This window comes from Carcharodon carcharias, chromosome 3, assembly GCF_017639515.1.
Source record: "Carcharodon carcharias isolate sCarCar2 chromosome 3, sCarCar2.pri, whole genome shotgun sequence".
Lineage (NCBI taxonomy): Eukaryota > Metazoa > Chordata > Chondrichthyes > Lamniformes > Lamnidae > Carcharodon > Carcharodon carcharias.
This window is the reverse complement of record NC_054469.1, coordinates 170,671,876-170,694,234: the sequence shown is the minus strand read 5'-3', so window position 1 is coordinate 170,694,234 and position 22,359 is coordinate 170,671,876. Positions and strand designations below refer to the sequence as shown.

General features: G+C 41.1%; 1 protein-coding gene across 8 annotated transcripts in view; it reads right to left on the bottom strand.

The window, feature by feature from the left end:
* LOC121275778 (triple functional domain protein-like) overlaps positions 1 to 18,090 on the bottom strand; it is a 650,960-nt gene extending 632,870 nt beyond the window's left edge. For 7 of the 8 annotated variants that reach the window (XR_005942563.1, XM_041183384.1, XM_041183386.1 and 4 more), the window contains exon 1: positions 17,885 to 18,090. Coding sequence is in view for 6 of the 8 variants with exons in the window: in XM_041183384.1 (XP_041039318.1) it covers positions 17,885 to 17,951 (67 nt within the window). In the remaining 2 variants the exon portion in view is untranslated. The remainder of the gene's footprint in view (positions 1 to 17,884) is intronic. The other variant, XM_041183387.1, reaches the window with a different exon arrangement.
* Between the last annotated feature and the right edge of the window lie 4,269 nt (positions 18,091 to 22,359).

Sequence of the window (22,359 nt, the reverse complement as noted above, 5' to 3'; positions counted from 1 at the left end):
ATTACTTTATACAGGTGAATAGAACACAACAAAAATCTTAGAAATAATCATACTGGCACTTTGTCATGAATTCAAATTATATACTTAGTACCAGTAATTACAAATCAAGTCATCGAGGGGTTTTCTGTTCTGCATTGAGCAAGGTAATTCTATAGCCTGAGGCTCTCCTACAGAACCGACACTAACAGGAACTGCGACGGGTACCTCTTTTGGCACAGGCAGTTCATCACTATTTGATTCAATGGAGACATCAGTTATGTCCATAACAGGTTGATCAGGTATTGCGGTGCTTACAGGTTCAATAACATTCCTTGGTGGCAACACTGTGGAAGCATCTCCCTGCTCCTCAGGTGATCCAGGTGTTTACGCACGATCCAGCCTTCCATGTCTACTTGGTATGAAAGGGGTCCGGTCTCAGACAATAATACCTGGGATCCAACTTAGACCAACTACCAAAGTTTTTTACGTATACTGCATCATCTGCTATAAATTTCTGGGCTCTACTATGCAGATCATAGCTTGTTTTCTGATTACCCTGATCCTTCTCAACTCTCCCTGGCAAATTTGCAAATATGAGACTCAGTCTCATTCTGAGACGACGTTTCATAAACAGTTCTGGTGGTGGAACTCCCACCTTTGCACGCGGAGTCATGCAGCAGCTAAGAAGAAAGCGTGAGATTTTGGTTTCCAAGATTTCTCCCAAAAAATCTTTTAGTCCTGACTTGAAAGTTTGGACGGCTCTCTTGGCTAACCCATTTAATGCTGGGTGGTAAGGTGCTGTTTGGATGTGTTTAATGCCATTTAGATTGGTGAAGTTCTGAAATACAGCTCCATCGTCTGATACAGTGAGTCAAAATGCACTGGCGTAACCTTTCGATTGGACCATGCGACATCTGTGATTTCCCCTTAAAAATCTCCATCCATTTTGAGTGCAAGTCGGTTATGAGCAAAGACGCTGCACCTAGGAATGGAGCCACCTAGTCTATATGGATCCATACCCATGGTCGGCCAGGCCATTCCCAAGTGTGTCGTGGGGCTGCGGCTGGGAAGTTTTTTTTTTATTCATTCAATGGATGAGCTTCGCTGGCTGGGCCAGCATTTATTGTCCATCCCTAGTTGCCCTTGTGAAGGTGGTGGTGAGCTGCAGTCCATGTGGTGTAAGTACACCCACAGTGCTTTTGTTGCAGATGGCACTGTTCACAGTGTTTGACTAACTTCTCGATATCTGCGTCTATACCAGGCCACCTCACGTGACTCCTTAGAAATACCAGGATGCGGGCTGTGTAATTAGGCTAGGGTAGTTCCCTGCCTGGTACAGGAATGACTACTCTTGCTCCCCAGATTATGATGTCATCCTGATATCTCAATTCATATTCATGGGTAAAAAAATTTCATTTCCTGCGCTTTTCCTCCTCTCCTATTTCGTTGGCCTGCAAATAAAATAAAGCTTGATGTATTGAGTCCAGTCCTCCGTGGAAGAGTCAAATGGGGCATCCTGGGGAGTATATATTTTTTTCCTTCTTTAAAACAAGATACTCTCAGTTGTAGGGTGAGAGGCAGCACCAGGACCATTTATCCTCATCGCCAGATGTCGAGATGTACCACTAAGAGGCTTCTTTAATTGAACACTGAACTTAATTTACAGAGCTACTGTGTTAGCTGCAGGCCTCCAACAAGGCTACAATACAGACCAGGAGAACTCCACCCCTCATAAACTTCCCCATGCTCAGTGCTGATTGGCTGTTCTGACCACATGATTGTTACTTAATAAGGCTGGCCTTAAAGCAACAATCACCACACTCAGCTTTAAAATTTCAAATGACCTAGCCTCAATAGCTTTTAGGGGGACCTCCAGATTTCCACTACCCTTCTTTGAAGAAATGCTTTCTGACATCATCCCTGAATGAGCTAGCTCTTGTTCTGGGCTTCCCAACCAGAAGAAAGAAAAACTATCTACCTGATCAACTCCTTTAGTCATCTTTAACATCTGGAATTAGATCATCCCTTAATTTTCTATACTTAAGGGAATTACATGACAAGCCTATACTGTCAGTCTCATAATTTAACCCCTTTAGTTCCAGTATCATTCTGGTAAACCTGCACTGCAACCATCCCTCATCCTCCAACTCTCACCTTTGAGCTGAAGGAATATCGCATTAGCCTGTTTCATTATTTTTGTGTCTGTTCACTAGCTTTTCGTGACTGGACCCCTGCACCTCTCTGCTCCTCTGCAGTTCCTCGCTGCTATTTTCTTAATGTTGTAAATGGTCAGTTTTACTGTTGTACTGATCTTGGTTGAGGGATAATTGTAGATCAAGGCACAGCCTTGTTTTGCATTTGACTTGCAGCCAGTTTTGTAAGCCCCAAGCATAAAGAACCTGGGAGCAGGAACACAAGTGTCAGGCCAAGGCATCTAGAGCTGGAGTTCCTTAGCATTTTGAGCAATATTTGAAAAATCTGCCTGCCTTTTATGTACATTAAACATTCACCTTTAAAAGCAGCAAGTCCAAATGAAATAACAAAAGAGGCAAAACAGAAAAACTGCCAGGATGTACAAAGCTAAACAACTGTCCACAGCACAATATGCCTTTATTCAGACTTTATTCATGATTCATTGCAGGAAAATTATCAGTGCTGAGAATTATTCAGGAATGTAAAGTTGCATCAAGTTAAGGTGCACCTATATACTTAGAACACAAAAGATCCAAATTTCTTACCTGGTTACATATTTTGGTAATCTGTCAGGAAAATCTGCCTCATGCAAAGTCATTTAGAACAAGATGTAAACAAAAATTAGAGATCTAAACCAAGTCAAAGGATCTATTCAGTCAGCTCAATCAATATAGACTATTATCAGCACTTGCTATGTTACATGGTTAACAAATGCTGCGCATGGAGAAACTGCCATGAAGTCACACCAAGCCAAGTATAATGTAATCACAAAGACCTTGTAACTGTAACAGAGCAAATTTTAACTATTCCACTACATGATTATATTGCATCTGTTTTAGCATGGCAGATTCAGATATCTGGAAGGATCTAAACTTGAGCCAAATTAAGCTATTGCACAAGTTAATTAAATTACCAAAAGTGATTTAAGCAGTAAAATCCCTCATGCTCCATTACAATTGATCAAGGGGGCTTGGCCTAAATAGCCAAGTGGTTATGGTATTGGGTTTGTAACCCCAAGATCAAGAGTTCAAATCTCACAATGGCAAACTATGAAACAATGTAACTTCATCTGAAACAGATGGAAACAGGTTTACTCAAAAGAGTATCAAGAGTTCAAATCTCACAATGGCAAAACTATCAAGAGTTCAAATCTCACAATGGCAAACTATGAAACAATGTAACTTCAAATCTCACAATGGTAAACTATGAAACAATGTAACTTCATCTGAAACAGAAGGAAATGGGTTTGTACTCGAAAGAGTTACAATTGATCAACTGATTAAGCATAATGTAGCAAAAAAGAATGTCTCAACAATTAGAACACAAACATTCAGAGTGTCCAGTATCTTTCAGTGCTGATATCAGAGCAGGTGCACTTCAGTCACATTAACATACCACTGAATTATTTACTGAAATCCAGTTTCTGTTTCTCACTGATAATTCCCCAAAAATAAGTAAACTTAAACCACTTCAGGAGCAGGTTTCATGTCGATGTCAATTCAGAAACATGCCAACATTGGAATATGCCACAAATCCACCCTTCTTTTGTTCATTAACGAGATCTGGTCAACACTAGCAATGTCAACATTCAATGCCCATCCCTAATTACCCTCAAGAAGATGGTGGTTAGCTGCCTTATGAAACCACAGTAGTCCATGTGGTGAAGGTACTCCCACAGTGCTGTTAAGTAGGGAGCAATGTTTTTTTTTGCAAAAATATACTTTATTCATAAATCTTCAAAAACATTTCGAACCATTTCAAAATCACCATTACAAAAATACAATCAGGTTCAACTTTTACAACATGAATCACAAGGTGTATCAGTACAAACAATGAATATTACAATCACTGGCAGACATTCATTTTAAGCTGTACAGCCTGAGGGGCTCTAAACAGTTCCCAGTTCCTCAGTGCACTGTGGCAGAAAGGTCTTAGGCTGCGACCCTTCCCTATTGCGCCTTTGTGGCAGCTGCCTCAAGCTTAACTGTGTCCCTCAGCACGTAGTCCTGGACCTTGGCATATGCCAGTCTGCAACACTCGGTCGGGGACAACTCTTTGCGCTGGAAAACCAACAAGTTTCGGGCAGACCAAAGAGCGTCTTTCACCGAGTTGATGATCCTCCAGCTGCAGTTGATGTTTGTCTCGGTGTGTGTCCCTGGGAACAGCCCGTAGAGCACAGAGTCCTCTGTCACAGAACTGCTCGGGATGAACCTCGACAGAAACCACTGCATCTCTCTCCAGACCTTCTTCGCAAAGACACAATCTACAAGGAGGTGAACAACGGTCTCTTCCCCACCACAGCCACCTCGAGGGCAACGTGCAGAGGGGGTGAGACTCCTGGCATGTAGGAAGGATCTTACAGGGAGGGCCTTTCTCACCACCAGCCAAGCTACATCTTGGTGCTTGTTGGAAAGTTCTGGCGATGAGGCATTCTGCCAAATGACTTTGTCAGTCTGCTCAGGGAACCATCCCACAGGATCCACCCTCTCCTTTTCCCTCAGGGCCTTTAAGACATTACGTGCCGACCACTGCCTGATGGACTTGTGGTCAAAGGTGTTTCTCTACATAAATTTTCCCACGAGGGACAGGTGGTACGGCACGGTCCAACTACTTGGAGCGTTCCGCGGCAGCGTGGCCAGACCCATCCTTCGTAACACTGGGGACAGGTAGAACGTCAGCATGTAGTGACACTTAGTGTTTGCGTACTGAGGGTTTACGCACCGCTTGATGCAGCCGCACACAAAGGTAAGTAGGGAGCAATGTTCCCTCCAAGCTGCATGTGTGCACGACAATCCACAATATACCACACAGGGAATAAACAGGCTATGCATAAGCTATGTTCCTTTTAAGGTGCATGTAACAAGCCAGCCATACACAGCAAACAGAAGTGAAAAGGAAAACTGGTTATTGGAATTTCCAATGACGATGCAGGAAAGACGATACTTTTCCAAATCAGGATAGTGTGTGACTTGGAGGGGGGTTTGAAGGCAGTTATGTTCCCATGCACATGATTGGAAGATGGTGTCAACTCTTGGCAAGTTGCTACAGTGCACGTTATAGATGGTACACACTGTAGCCATGATATGACAGTGGTGAAGGGAGTGAAACATGTAGGGCGTGTTGCCAATCAAGCAGACTATTTTAGTTTTAGATACAATTGAGCAATCTGAGTGTCGTTGGAGCTGCACCCATCGAGGCAAGCTGATAGTTTGCTGTCACATTCCTGATGTGCCTGGTAGATGGTGGAAAGGTTTTGGGAAGTCAGGAAGTGAGCTACTCATCACGGAATATCCACAGAGCGGCCTCTGAACTGCTCTTGTTGCCAAAGTATTTATGTGGCTGGTCCAGTTGAGTTTCTGGTTAATAGTGACCTCCAAAGGATTTTAATGGTGGAGAAGTTTGATCATAGTAATGCTGTTGAATGTGAAAGGGAGGTGATTCGATTCTCTTGTTGGAGGTGGTCAGTGCCTGGTACTTGCACGGCGCATTGAATGCTGTGCATTCTTCAGTGAACATCCCCATTCTATGATGGAGGGAAGGTCATTGATGAAGCAACTGAAGATGGTTGCATCTAGAACAATGCTCTGAGGAATGCCAGCAATGTCCTGGCACTGAGATAATTGGCCTCAAACACCACAATCACCATCTACTGTGCTAGGTAGAATTCCAGCCTGATTTCCATTGGCCTCAATTTTATTAAGGCTCCTTTACCCCACACTCCGTCAAATGTTGCCTTAATGTCAAGGGCAGTCATTCACACCTCACCTTTGCATTTCTGCTCTTCTGTCCATGTTTGGACCAAGGCTGTAATGAGCTGAGTAGTCCTGACGGAACCCAGACTGTACACAGTAAGCAGACTATTGGTGGTAAGTGCTGCTTGATAGCACTATTGGAAATATCTTTCAACATTTTGCTAATGACTGGAAGTAGGCTTATGTAGTGGTAACTGGCCAGATTGGATTTTCTGTGCTTATTCAGGACAGGACAGGACATGACATGCCTGAGCAATTTTCCATTTTCATGAGCAAATGCCAGTGTTGTAGCAATAGTGGAACAGCTTGGCTAGCAATGCAGATAGTTCTGAAGCACAAGTCTTAGGTGATATAGTTGTATATTATCAGGCCCTTTGCTTTGTACAACATGCTCAGTCATTTCTTGATATCACTTGGCGTGAATCAAATTAGCCGAAGATGAGCTTCTGTGATACGCCTTCAGGAGGAGATGGAGATTCATCATCCAGTCAGCAATTCTGGCTGAAGAGTGCCTGCAAACAATTCAGCCTTTTCCTTTGTATTCACATATTGGGCTACGCCATCATTAAGGATGGGGATAATCATGGAGTCACCTTCTCCAATTAGTTGTTTAATTATCTACCATCATGAACTTGATGATGGACTCATGCAAGCTTCCTTCTGTACCACCCACAAATGCTAAGTAACTTAAATGCTTGTACATCATGAAAACAATGAGCTTGTGCACTTTTTGTTACTGAGTTGAGCTTATCACTTACATTGTTGGACAACTTTTCTAAATCAAGCCAGAGTCCACCTGATCTTTTACATACATGATTTGAAAGACCCTTTATTAGTTATCACTACTGAATTCTAGTCCAGGTTATAAAAACGAAAAATATAGCATTGTTATCAATTTCCCCCTAGTACGTTAACAGAATGCAACAACCTAGTCATCATCAAGCAGATTGTAATCCATAGTGGATTAACAACACGCAGCCACATATACAGCGAAACATGATCTGATGCAATCCACAATCAATCAATTTACTTAATAAGAAAGCTCCACCTGTAGCACACATCAAAAACGACCCAGCACCATTTGGGGTTATTGTACAGTTTCACCAACATCCAGATTTAAACCACAACAACATCACACAAAGTAAGTACAGTTGTGGGTCACACTGTCTCTAATTTCTGGATCTTAATCTTAAAGTAACCACATTGTTTACTTTAAAGCAATTACCAAAATGTCTGCTGCACTAAAACCTTACCTATATATACATACACATACATCATGATGATCTTAATCTGATTCACTACCATAAAGTGCATTGTCAATAAAAGTTTCAATTATTTAGTCTTTTTTTGTTATGACTATTTAAGTTATTTAAAAAAAATGCACCCAAAATGTATTTTATTGCCAGAATATTGCTTTACATATTATGATATTTGGAACTTGTGAATTAACAAAAAACATCAGCAGTGAATATGATTCTTTGATCCTATCATTGTGAAATCAAATTATTAAATTTGAATTTTATTTAAGCCGATATGTTTAAAAGTTCTGGCTCAATAAATGGTAAGTCTTGCCCTTAAATATGTTACAGAAACTACGAGTAAATGCAGCATCCAAGCCACAAGATATAGGTACAAATACTTTATCAAATATCTACTGCAGAAAGGGGTGGTTATTGGGGAAAATATTTGAAGTCCTATACCTAAACATCAATCTAATTCAAGCATTCAAAAATACTAAAGCACCCATTGCATGATCCAGCAATAATTATGAACAAGAATAGATAGAAGTAAGAGTAGAATTGCAACTTAGTAACAGTGATCACAACATAGCAAGTTTCAAGATTAGGGTCATGAGTGACACATGTAGGGCAGAGACTACGAACAAACATAATAAACAGGAGAGTAGGCCATTTGGCCCCTTGAGCTTGTTCTTCCATTCAATAAGAACATATCTGATTTAATCATGGCCATGCCTGCCCCCCAAAATCCTTGACATTCTTGTAAAATAATCTAATTCAGCCTTCTGTGATCCAGCTTCCAATGCTCTCTGAGGTAGAGAATTCAAAAGATTAACACCCTCTGAGAGAAGAAATTCATCCTCACCTCAATCTTAAATGAAACACCCCTTATCTCGAAACTGTGCCCCCTAGTTCTAGATTTCCCCACCAGGGCAAACATAATCCCAGCATCTAACCTTGTCAAGCTCCCTCAGAATTTTATATGTTTCAATAAGATCACCTCACGTTCTCTACTCCAGTGACCATAGGCCCAGCCTGTTCAACCTTTCCTGGGATGAAGGGGTTGTTTTATAAGGAATCAGCCAAGTGAAGCTTTTCTGAACTGCCTCCAATGCTAGTATATCCCTCAAGTAAGGAGGCCAAAACTGTACTAGATGTGATCTCGCCAAAATCCTGTAAAGCTGTAGCGAGACTTCCCTACTTTTATACTCCATCCTCCATGCAATAAAGGCCAACATTGCCTTCCTAAGTAATTGCTGTGACTGCATGCTAACTTTTTTTCTTCACGATCAAGGACATTCAGATCCCTCTGCACCACAGGATTCTGCAGTCTCTCCCCTCTTAAATAATATTCAGCTGTTCTATTATTCCTACCAAGTCAATTTTTGTCCAGTCATTTAACCCATCTATTTTGGTTTGCAAACTCTTTGTATCCGCCTCAACTGGCTTTCTGACTTACCTTTGCATCATCACAAATTTGGCCACAATACAGTCTTTTTGTGCAAGTCATTAATATAAACTGTAAATAGTTGAGGCTCCAGCACTGATCCCCATGGTCCTCCACTAGTTACAGTTTGGCAACCTGAAAAGATCCCACTTGACTCTGTTAGTTAACCAATTCTCTATCCATGTTAATAAACCATGAGCTCTTATCTTGTATAGTAACCTTTCACGTTACACCTTACCGAATGCCTTTTGGAAATCCAAATACACTATATCTACTACAAAAATAAAAAATAAAAATACCTGGAAAAACTCAGTAGGTCTGACAGCATCTGTGGAGAGGAACACAGTTAATGTTTCAAGTCCATATGACTCTTCAACAGAACTAAGGAAAAATAGAAGAGAGGTGAAATATAAGCTGGTTTAAGGGGGGAGTGGGACAAGTAGAGCTGGATAGGGGGCCAGTGATAGGTAGAGATAGCCAAAAGATGTCATAGACAAAAGGACAAAGAGGTGTTGACGGTGGTGATATTATCTAAGGAATGTGCTAATAGGTGACATTAAGGGTAGAAAGCAGGATGAGCAAGGTACAGATAGCCCTAATGGGGGTGGGATCGAAATAGGCTAAAAAGTAGAGATAAAACAATGGATGGAAATACATTTAAAAATAATAGAAATAGGTGAGAAAAGAAAAATCTATATAAATTTTTGGAAAAAAGAGGGATCAGAAAGGGGTGGGGATGGAGGAGAGAGTTCATGATCTGAAATTGTTGAACTCAATATTCAGTCCAGAAAGCTGTAAAGTGCCTAGTCACAAGATGAGGTGCTGTTCCTCCAGTTTGCGTTGAGCTTCACTGGAACATTGCAGCAGGCCAAGGACTGACATGTGGGCATGAGAGAAGGGTGGAGTGTTGAAATGGCAAGTGACAGGGAGGTCTGGGTCATGCTTGTGGACAGACCGAAGGTGTTCCGCAAAGCGGTCACCCAGTCTGCGTTTGGTCTCTCCAATGTAGAGGAAACCGCATTGGGAGTGGCGAATGCAAAAGATTAAATTGAGGGAAGTGCAAGTGAAATGCTGCTTCACTTGACAGGAGTGTTTGGGCCCTTGGACAGTGAGGAGAGGGGAAGTAAAGGGGCAGGTGTTGCACCTTCTGCGGTTGCATGGAAAGGTGCCACAGGAGGGGGTTGAGGTGTAGGGGGTGATGGAGGAGTGGACCAGGGTGTCCCGGAGGGAATGATTCCTGTGGAATGCTGCTGGGGGGGTGAACGGAAGATGTGTTTGGTGGTGGCATCATGCTGGAGTTGGCGGAAATGGCGGAGGCTGGTGCACTACATCTGCCGTTTCTTCCATATCTACCCTGCTTGTTACATCCTCAAGGAACTCTAAAATTTGTCAAACATCTTTCATAAAGCCATATTGATTCTGTCTGATTGTATGAGCATACAAATTAGGAGCAGGAGTAGGCCATTAAGCCCCTCAAACCTGCTCCACCATTTGATTAGATCATCACTGACCTGATTGTCACCTCAATGCCACTTGCCTGCCTACTTGCCTACCCTCTATATCCTCAGATTCTTTACCAACAAGGGAGTCAATTTACCTCTGCCTTTAAAGTATTCACTCCCTGGGGAAGAGATTTCAATAGACTCACAGCCCTAAGAGAAAAACTTTCTCCTCATCTCCGTCTTAAATGGGAGACCCCTTATTTATAAAATTTGTACCCTAGTTCTAGTCTTTCCCAAAAGGGCAAACATCCTCTCAACATCCACTCTGTTAAGTTCCCCCATGATCTTACATGTTTTGTTAAGATCACCTCTCTTCTAAACTCCAATGGATACAGACCCAACCTGTATAACCTTTCCTCACAGGATAACCCCCTCATCCCAGGAAACGATCAAGTGAGCCTTCTCCAAGCTGCTTCAAATGCAACTATATCCTTTCTTAAATAAGACCAAAAATGTACACAATACTCTAAATGTGGTCTCACCAATGTCCTGTACAACTGTAGCAAAACACCCCTACTTTTATATTTCATTCCCCTCGCAATGAACAATAATCGACAACATTCCATTTGCCTTCCTAATCACTTGCTGTACTTGCCTACTAATTTTCTTGTACTAGGACATTCAGACCCATCTGTACCTCAAGAGTTCTGCAATCTCTCTCTTCATTTAGGAAATATTCTTCCTGCCAAAGTGGACAAGTTCACATTTTCCCACATTATACTCCATCTGCCATTTTTTTGCCCATCACTTAACCTATCTATATCACTATGCAGACTTCTTATATCCTCTTCATAACTTACTTTCATACCTATCTAAGTGTCATCAATAAATTTAGCAATGGTACATTTGGACTCTTCATCCAAATCATTGATATAGATTGTAAATAGTTGAGGTCCCAGCACTGATCCCTTGGCACTCCACTCATTGCCTCCTGCCAATCTGAAAAAGCCCCTTTTATGCCTTCTCTGTTTCCTGACAGCTAACTAATCCTCTATCCATGCTAATATGTTACTGCCTACACCATGAGCTCCCATTTTGTGTAGTAACCTTAGATATGACACCTTGTCAAATACCATTTAGAAATCCAAGTACACCACATCTACAGGCTCCCCTTTATCCACGATGCTTGTTAGTTCCTCGAAGAACTCTAAAATATTAGTCAAACATGATTTCCTTTTCTTAAAACAATGTTGACTCTGCCTGATTGCACTGAGAGTTTCTAAGTGCCCTGCTATAACATCCTTAATAATAGATTCCAACATTTTCCCTGTGACAGATGTTAAACTAATTGGCCTATAGTTTCCTGCTGTCTGTCGCTCTCCTTTCTTAAAGAAAGGAGTTATATATGTGATTTTCAAATCTGATGGGACCTTTCCAAAATCTGGGAATTTTGGAAAATCAAAGCCAATGCGTCCACTATCTCATACTATTCGTTTAAGGCTCCAGGATGAAATCCATCAGAAGCTGGGGATTTGTCAGTTTTACTTCTAATAGTTTTCTCAGTACCCTTTCCTTGGTGACTGTAATTGTTTTAAGTTCCTCCCTCCCTTTCACTCTTGATTCACAATTATTTCTGGGATGTTATTTGTACCCTCTACAGTAAAGATAGATGCAAAATATCTGTTCAATTCACTTGCCATTTCCATATTTTACATTATTAGATCCCCAAACTCTCTCTCTAGGATGCCAATGCTCACCCTAGTTACTCTTTTCCTTTTTAATACCTGTAGAAACTCTTCCTATTTTTATATATCTAGCTAGTTTTCTCATTCTCTAATTTCGCATTATTCTTTTTGTCATTCTTTGTGGTTTTTTTTTGTATTCTGTCCAATCTTCTCACCTGCCACTAATCTTCATGGAATTGTAGACTTTTTCTTTCAATTTTATATTATCTTTAACTTTACCACAGATGGTGTGTCCTACTCCTAGAGTCTTTTTTTCTCACTGGACTGTATCTTGGCTGAGTGTTATGAAATATCTTAAAGGTCTGCTACTTCACCTCTACTGACCTATCCTTAACCTAATCCCCAGTTCACTTTAACAAGTTCTGTCTTCATGCCCTCATAATTGCCCTTATTTAAGTTTAAAGTGCTAATCATAGACCCACTCTTTTCTCCCTCAAACTGAATGCAAAACTCAATCTTGTTATGATCACTGCTACCTAAGGGTGCCTTGTCACAAGCCCCCATTATTTCTTCCTGTATACCCCATCCTAGAGTGTGGCTACTGTTAGGGAGCTTTTTGACTTATCCCATAAGTGACTTCCTATCTTTACTATTTCTTATCTCTACCCAAACTGTGTCTCCATCTTATCTTTAGAACTGTCATCCCTCTCTAGTGTACTAATGCCATCCTTAATTAACAGAGATATCCTTCCATCTTTTCCTAGCTTCCTGTCCTTCCAAAATATCATGTACCCTTGAATATTCAGGTCCCAGCCATTGTCATCTTGTAGACATGTCTCTGTGTTTTGATTTTCTGCATGTCCTGCAACTACTACTTAATAATGGATTCCAGCATTTTCCCAATGACAGATGTTGGACTAACAAGCCAAGTTTCCTGATTTCTGACTAAGGTAATGGATTGGAAAAGAGCAAATAATGTGGAAAGAGGATGGAGCTAAAGAAAGCAAACTGGGAGAAAAACTTGAAAATCAAGGAGACAGTGGAATATCTTCAAAAGATAGATTAAGAGAAATATAATTCCACTAAAAGCCAAAAATAAGCAAATTAATTAGGGAGCACCATGAATTGAGAGAAAAAAAGAAAACTGAATCTAAAGACGACATGAAAGAAATAATTAAGATACTCAAGGAAGAGAACAGAAAGGAATGAGGAACTTGAGAGAAGACAGAAAAAATCCATCAGACAGGCAAAATAAATTACAAAATCAAAGTATCAAGGAAGATAAAAAGAAATAATAGTGTTCTATAGACACAAAAATACAAAAAGGAAAATTTAAGTAGGGTGAGGGCCTCTAAAGGATAAGATAAACACACACATAATGACAAAGGAATGGCAGAAGTATAGAATAAGTACTTTTCCTCAGTTGTTACTGAACAAGGTAAAGAAATACATTTCGCTAGAAGATGAGCTTGAAATGAATATTAACACAGTTGGGATAGAAAGAAAGAATATAATTGACAAACTAACAAAATTAAGAGGATAAAACTCCAGTTCTGGATGGTATGCAGCCATACATAATAAAGGAAACTAGGGAGAAGCCAGCAGATCCACTAAATAGAAGCTCTGTAGAAGAGGAAATATTGACAGACAGCTAATATACAGAAATTATGAAGAAGCCAGGAGCTATAGACCAGTTTGTGATAGGAAAGATACTGGCTAAAGTATGCTTTATCTATGCTAAAAAAGTGACTGAAGAACATTGAGATAAAACAAAGATAGTCAGCATGGATTCTGAAAGACTAAGTCATGCTTAACTAACTTCATATAATTCTTTGAAAGGATAATGGAAAGAGTACACATGGGTAATTCAGTAGATGTCATATACTTGGATTTTCAAAAGGCCTTTGATTAGGTACGACATGCCCAAAGTTAGGGCATGAGAGTCGAGGGCAGATTTCTGAATAGATAGCAAACCAGCTTTAAAAAAAGTCCAGAAAGCAGAGAGTAGCGATAAAGGATCGTTCTTCAGATTAGAGAAAGATAGAAAGCAATGTTCACAATGATCAGTGCAGGGATCACAGTTATTCATAACTTACATTAATGAGTTTAGACTTAGATAAAATTAATTTAATATCAAAATTTAGATTTGTTACCAAATTGAGGGAGAATGCAATATAATACAAAGCATTAGAAAACTTGCAGGCTGGGCAGTTAAGTGGGAAATGAACATGGATAAATGGGAGGTGATGCACTTTGGCAGGAAAAACAAACATCACCTAAGCCTTAAAAAATAAGAAACTAAATGGTGGAGAAGAACAAAGGGATACAGTTGAACAAATCATTAGAATCACGTTGTTGGTCAGCTAAGCAATTAGAAATGCTAACAGATTGCTGGGATTTATTTCTGGGGACATTGAGTTTGAAAGTAGGGAAGTTATGTTAAACTTTTAGAGGACCCTAGTCAAACCACAGAGTACTGTGCACAGTTCTAATCTCCATACTGTAGAAAAGGGCATAGGAGCATTGGAATAAGTGCAAAAATTATTTACAAGGATTGTACCAGGACTGTGAGATTACAGCTATTGGAAAAGATTGAATAGGTTGGTGTTTTTTTACTTTAGGAAGGAGAAAACTTGGTAATCTCATAAAGGTCTTTGAAATTATAAATGACTGGGCAGAGTATATGTGGAGAGAATGGCCCAAATTTTGAGCTTAAATGTAATGGTGAGGTTACCTTTAAAGATTACTCGGGCACGTGCAGATAAACACAGAAACCAGGAAGCTGCTGTCCAAGTTGCTTTATTCCTCAGAGCTTTTCTGGACCAGTATCTTGCCAAGCAACTTGCCATTCAAACACATGGAAGGGGGTGTTGTGGCGTTTATGTGATAGCTAAATTCAGGACATGTCTATTCCAGTGTATATAAATCTTTAAACAGGTGTGATAAGTCTTAATCATTGCCAAACAACCTCTCTGGTACTGAAAATTAACGTATACAATTGTGGACCTGATTCTAGATATATGAGAGAAGTGGCAATAGAAGATGTGCTGAAATAAGGTGAATGAAATTGGAGGAGACTTGTTTGGAAAAAAACACCCGCACAGACTAGTTGAGCCAAATGGCCTGTTTCTGTGCTTCTACCTTCTATGTAACTCTGTAATTAGTAACCCAATAGCAACTTTTCTGTACGAAACAATTTTAGACAAAATTTAAAAAGAGTTCAAAATACAGCTACAAAAATGTAATTAAATCAGGGTGCATTAAATAGGCAGAAAGAGCTTTCCTCATACCTTATCTTCAGTAAAGAACCTTATGTAACTATATTAGAACTTTAATCAATAAATATTAATCTAAATTACTACTTTTCTTGTCCCCATAAACAGTCAAGTAGAAACAGACCAAAAGCACCAAATTTGTTCAGAACATTTAGCCAATATTGTTTCATAGATGCAGTCCCAAGAATTTACTTTGAGAGAAGTGTCAACAAAGCAACATTAGAAACATTTATCACAAGGTTTCACATATATGTACAATCTACAATCAGCAGCAAGCAGGAAAATTTGTGTTACATTTCACAACAATCAAATTAAACTGCAAGAATTAGAAATATTCAGGTGTTTGGAATGATGTTAAACTCAAGGTTAGCTGATCCAGAAACCAAGAAAACCGAAGTGTCTTATTGTTGAAATTATCACAGTTCAAATGCAAGTTACCGATAAGACTATCCAGTTTATGGTGGCATACTTGTGTGTGTATGCAGACAGCAAACAGCTTCAAAGATATCTGTCACAAAGGTGCAGCAATTGAAGCAAAAAAACCCTTTTGGTTTAGATGAGTCTCTCAATTTAGCGATAAGAAATTTCAGCAGAAGCTACATAATACTTCAGACTACTTAAGTTTTGCAAACAAAATTACAAAATCTGTTTCTCTCCATCAGAAGATGAACTTTGACAGAGTACATAAATCAGGCTCTCAAAGATGTCCAAAATATAGAAGATTCATGTTTGTGATGGTGTATTTTTTCAACAGTTTACATCCAGACACATAGCAAGTTTTATAAGATTTGACATATTTTGATAGAGAAACAAAATTAGCAACATAATTCCAATGTCCACACAAGCAGAAGACCCTGGTTTGTTTTCAAGTTTCATTAAACATTTTACTTAGGGGCCATTCCACAGCTGACCACTTTGCCATCCTCCTATGGATGAGTAAGAAAAAGGAGACTTCTTTATGCCCTTCAGAAAAAGATGAGAGCTGTTGGTGGACTCTTGAACCTAATGGATAACACAAGTATCCCTGAACAAAAAAAAACCTGATACTCATTTTAAATACCAAGGGAAAATAGCCAAAATTTGTTTGTCTATCCATCTTCTTTGTTACCCAGCCCAATTTCTATAACAAGAACACATCAATAACTTTTGTGAATTATGTCTTGTAGCTGGACAGGCAACCCTGTAGGTTCAACCAGAAAGCTGAATGATTCAGGCCAGTCCTAAGATGCTATTACTGGTCAGCCTTCCAGTTACTGCCTCACAAAAAAATCATTCTTCAGAACAAAATTCAAAAATTAAAAGATCAGAAAAGCTAGATTGAAGTCCACTGCAGTTCCCAGTATGGATTTTTTAAATCCAGCCTGGCCTCTCCTAAATTTCATTTTGTCACAATTTCCACCTTTTATCAAAAGAGAATTGCTTCCTTGATATGCATGTTGCTTCTAGTTCCACTCTATACTTGCCCGTCTACTCCCAGATGTGTAAGCAAAGTCAGCAGTTTCCACAAAAAATCCTTATATTCAGTGTGACATTATGAATTTACAGAAGCCTATACTCCTTTTTTTTTGGCCAAGGGCCAAATAGGCCTCATAACTCCATTCTCTCCCCACAGATGCTGTCTGACCTCTTGATTATAACCAGCATTTTCCGTTTATCTTTTGGTATTCTGCTTTTCCCTATAATTCACCTTGTTGCCTTACTGTACTTCCTAGCTCCATCACACATCTAAAACCAATGATCCAATAAATCAAAAATATGATAACCTTTATCCTCCAACTTTATACATTCCATTCTTTTCATTGGCTCATATTGTCTTCTTTCACATCTCCCTTTTTCTCCTATTACCCATACCTGGTTCTATGCCCCACTATCTTCCCATCTCACCATTCCTTTCCATTTTGTACCTCTCAAACCTCTTCTTCTCTGTTCTTGCTGCGCAATTCTATTTTCAATTCCCACGTAATCTCCTTCCATAAGCTTGCCATGACTCTCACTTTTCTCCCATTCTAATTTGGACCCTCTCCAAGTCTCCAAATCTTTATCATACATTACTCATCACAGCCAAATTTGAAATCTCTTCTAATGTTTCAGTTGGTTGGTTCACTGCCCATTTTAGTACTGAGCCACAGAAGCCAAAAAATCCCAGTTTCAATTCCTTGTCTATACCAAGTTGGCAGCATTTTCTCAAGTCAACAGCACCAGCATTTATAATTGGTTAGAGAACCCCTGAGCTAGTGATGGGAAATATAAAATCAACCCTCACCCTGATTACTATTCAATGACCAGCTGAAGGGTACACATGGGTACAAGTAAGGTCAGAATCAAGCTCAGGTTTGATGTTTGCTGATATTATCTAAAATCACATTTGCCCAATGAAGCTGAATTCCAAAGTTATCCTAGTTCCCCAACTCTTTTGTATCCCTCGCTCCGTCTTTAACAGTCCCACGCCCCCTCTAATCCCTACCTCCCTCTTCCAAGTTTCCCATTCTCTTCTACCTTATCTCCCTCTGTTCATTTCAATGTTTCCTCTATTCCTTATTTCCGTCACCTCTTTTTCTGTCTTCAGTTCTTCCACACATGCACCACCCACCCCCCCCCCCCCCACCCCCGTTAGCATCTTCGTCATTCTTTCAGTAGAACCTCCCATTCCCTTTTCCCTCGTTCTCTTCTCCTTCCCCATCCCCCCTTATGTTTCTTCCTAGTCTCTTTCTCATTTCCTTATCTACTGTTGTAAATCCTCCATTTCCTACTTTCCCATTCTCTTATGGATTTCGCATCTGGCACAATTGTGGGCCGGGCCCAACCCAGCCCGGCCCGGCCCATCCCCGAGCTCCCGGAGCCCGGCTGCAGTCCCACGTCTCCCACTCACTCACCCGATCGGAAAAACGCGGCGATATCGGCGTCCCCGGCCGCGTCCTCCGCCCCCTCTGCAGAGCTCATGTCGGCGGCAGCGCCCTTCTTCTCCTTGTCGGGCTGTGCGGCTACAATCCTCCCGTGAAGCGGGGATCCCGATCCTGACTGGCAGCCACCAAGCGGAAGGAAGGAGGGAGCGAGCAGCAAAACGCTGCCACCTCTACCAGCTCTCCTCCATCTTGGAGCCGTGAGTCACCGTCCGGCAAACATCGACAAACCTCGGCAACTTCCGGAACTCCAGCCATCCCATCCCCATCCCCATCCCAAGGTCACTGCTCCTCCAGCAGCAAGAAGCCGGCAAACAGCAGAGCAAATCCCTGAAACAGTACCACACAATGTGGAGACAAATACAAAGACAACAACGATGCACCAAGAGACACAGCGATACAAACATAAACAATATACAAATGATCGTTTCGCACATTCAAAGAGATACAAACTCTCGCAGGTTTATGGTATTAGCAAAGGCAGAAATAGATACAATTCACGAAGGCAAAACATTACCAGGATTCAAAGATACTAGCACAGGGACAGCATTCAGATAAATGCATGGTGAACAGAGATTGAAACATACCCGAATTGGAAACATTCACAGTAACCAAAGTCACAAAGATGCATTATGAACAGAAACGCAATATATGAACGGCTGTATTTTGCTGGAAATAAATAAAATGTACAAATTAGACACGTTCTGAATATGCAATGATACGGACACATATGTTACAAAACATACGAATATATGTGTAGAAGAGAATGGAATCGTACGCACTTTACGAACTAGATGCATTGACAATAGCTAAGGTTACAAAAATGCATGGCTACATCAAGTTGAATCGAAAACAAACATATAATTTAGAAATATTGCGTACATAAAGAATATATTGCCTTTGCAATATAGATATACGAACAGTTTAAGATTTAGAGCTTTTACAATAGGTGCAACTACACAATTTAAATTGTGGATGCATCATAACTAAATAGGGACAAACACATAATGTGCGAATTAGACGAAGTTTCTATACAGAAATATAATTACGTATAATTGCAATTAAATTGTTCCGAAACGTACAAATGTTCACAATGGACGGATTGACAATATGCAGAACGATGCAAAACTAAAATATGCAGAAATGCACGTTCTTTCCGTAACCGAAATAGATTTACAATTTATAGGTTCATACATTGTACACAAGATACAGCATGCACAATATATACGTTAGATATTGAATATATAAATACAGGATGGATGGATCGAACAATAGAAAGGTAAATGCAGAACAAATTCAAAGAAGAATCATTATTCTTACTTTCAGTTCAAATGAAATATGAGACCCCTGGGAAACTTGAACCAGTCAGCCTTGGAAGGAAGTGAGTCTATAGAGGTATATAAGATAACAACAATTTATGGTTATATACTCCTTTAACATAATGAAACGTCCCATGGTACTTCAAAGGAGCAAGCCACATAAGGCGATATTAGGTCGGATGACCAAAAGCCTGATCAAAGATAGTTTTTAAGAAGTGTCTTAAAGGAAGAAAGTGAAGTAAAGACAGAGAGGTGTAGGGAGGGAATTCCAGAGCGTGGGCTTAGGCAGCTAAAGGTACGGCCACCAATAGTGGGGGCAATTATGATTGGCAATGCACAAAAGGCCAGAAATAGGGATAGTAAATGATGTAGAAAAATTCAGAAAGCTATTTAAAATAAATACTGGAAGTTAACACCAGCTCAAATCACTCAGAGGAAAATTTAGGATAGATGTCAAGAAGTTTTATTTCACAAAGTGACCAATATATGGAATTTTTATTTAGAAGTCCAGCAATCGATTAAGAAACAGTTAAGTGCCATGACGGTGACGGAGGACTGTAAAATCTTTCTAGAAGGTTGAGCTAAGAAAAGCCCAAATACCTTTCTTATCTGTATCAGACTCCTGATCTATGAAACAAAAACAAAAATAGCTGGAAAAACTCAGCAGGTCTGACAGCATCTGTGGAGAGGAACACAGTTAATGTTTCGAGTCCAAACAACTCTTCATCAGAACTAAAGAAATATAGAAATATGGTGAAATATAAGCTGGTTAAGGGGGGTGGGAGAGGTAGAGCTGGATAGAGGGCCAGTGATAGGTGGAGGCAAAGAAGAGATTGCCAAAGATGTCATAGACAAAAGGACAAAGGGGTGTTGACGGTGGTGATATTATCTAAGGAATGTGCTAATGGGGACATTAAGGGTAGAAAGCAGGACAAACAAGTGGCAGATGGCCCTATTGGGGGTGTTGTGGGAGGAAGGGATCAAAATGGGCTAAAAGGTGGAGATAAAATGGTAGACAGAAATAAGTTTAAAAACAGGTGGGAAAAGAAAAATATATTTAAAAAAATATAAATTATTGGAAAAAGGGGGATCAGAAAGTGGGTGGGGATGGCAGAGAGAGAGTTCATGATCTGAAATTGTTGAACTCAATGTTAAGTCCGGATGGCTGTAAAGTGCCTAGTCGGAAGATGAGATGCTGCTCCTCCAGTTTGCGTTGAGCTTCACTGGAAAATTGCAGCAGGACAAGGACGGACATGTGGGCTTGAGAGCCGGGTGGTGAGTTGAAATGGCAAGCGAGAGGGAGGCCTGGGTCATGCTTGTGGACAGACCAAAAGTGTTCCACAAAGCAGTCACCCAGTCTGCGTTTGCCAATGTAGAGGAGACCACATTGGGAGCAGCGAATGCAGTAGACTAAATTGAGGGAAGTGCAAGTGAAGTGTTGCTTCATTTGAAACGAGTGTTTGGGCCCTTGGACGGTGAGGTGGGGGGATGTAAAGGGGCAGGTGAAATACCTTCTGTGGTTGCATGGGAAGGTGCCGTGGGAGGGAGTTGAGATGCGGGGGTGATGGAGGAGTGGACCAGGATGTCCCAGAGGGAACGATCCCTGTGGAATGCCGCCGGGGTAGGGGGGGGGGGAGAAGATGTGTTTAGTGGTGGCATCATGCTGGAATTGGCGGAAATGGCAGAGGATGATCCTTTGAATGCGGAGGCTGGTGGGGTGATAAGTGAGGACAAGGGGGACCCTATCATGGTTCTGGGAGGGAGAGAAGGAGTGAGGGCGGATGCGCAGGAGAAGGGCCGGACGCAGTTGAGGGCCTTGTCAACCATCATGGATGGAAAACCTCGGTTAAGGAAGAAGGAAGACATGTCAGAGGAACTGTTTTGGAAAGTGGCATCATTGGAACAGATGCGATGGAGGTGAAGGAACTGAGTGATTGGGATGGAGTCCTTACAGGAAGCGGGATGTGAGGAGCTGTGGTCGAGATAGCTGTGGGAGTCGGTAGGCTTATTGGAAGCAAAATTAATAAATTTTTCCAGGTCCAGACGAGAGCATGAAGCAGCACCAAAGCAGTCATCAATGTACTGGAGAAAGAGTTGTGGGAGGGGGCCTGAGTAGGACTGGAACAAGGAATGTTCCACATACGCCGTAAAGAGGCAGGCATAACTGGGGCCCATACGGGTACCCAAAGCCACACCTTTTATTTGGAGGAAGTGAGACAGGTTTAGGGAGAAATTGTTCAGTGAGAGAACAAATTCAGCCAGGTGGAGGAGAGTAATGGTGGATGGGGATTGTTCGGGCCTCTGTTCAAGGAAGAAGCGGAGAGCCCTCAGACCATCCCGGTGGGGGATGGAGGTGTAGAGGGATTGGACGTCCATGGTGAAGAGGCGGCGGTTGGGGCCAGGGAACTGGAAATTGTTGATATGATGTAGGGTGTCAGAGGAGTTACAGATGTAGATGGGAAGAGACTGGACAAGGGGAGAGAGAATGGAATCAAGATAGCAAGTAATGAGTTCCATGGGGCAGGAATAGGTTGACATATTGGTCTGCCGGGACAGTCCTGTTTGTGGATTTTGGGTAGGAGGTAGAAGTGGGCTGTCTGAGGTTGGGGAGACTATGAGGTTGGAAGCCGTGGAGTGAAGATCTCCAGTGGAGATGTGGTCAGTGACAGTCCTGGAAACAATGGCTTGATGTTCAGTAGTGGGGTCATGGTCCAGGGAGAGGTAGGAGGAAGTGTCTTCGAATTGATGCTCAGCCTCTGTGAGGTAGAGGTCAGTGCGCCAGACAACAACAGCATCACCCTTGTCAGCAGGTTTGATGACAAAGTCAGGTTTGGACCTGAGTGAACAGAATGCAGCAAGTTCAGAAAGAGACGGGTTAGAGTGGGTGAGAGGTGTAGAGAAATTGAGACAACTGATGCCATTCCGAAAGATCTCAATGAAAAGATCAAGAGCAGGTAAGAATCCAGAGGGAGAGGTCCAGGTGGAGGGAAAATATTGGAGGCGGGTAAAAGGATCTGTTGAATGGGGAGAGGGCTCCTGCCTGGAGTAGAAGAAGAGTTCAGCATCGTGCTGAGCTCCAAATTCATTGAGGTGAGGGCATAAGGGTATGAAACTGAGTCCTTTGCTGAG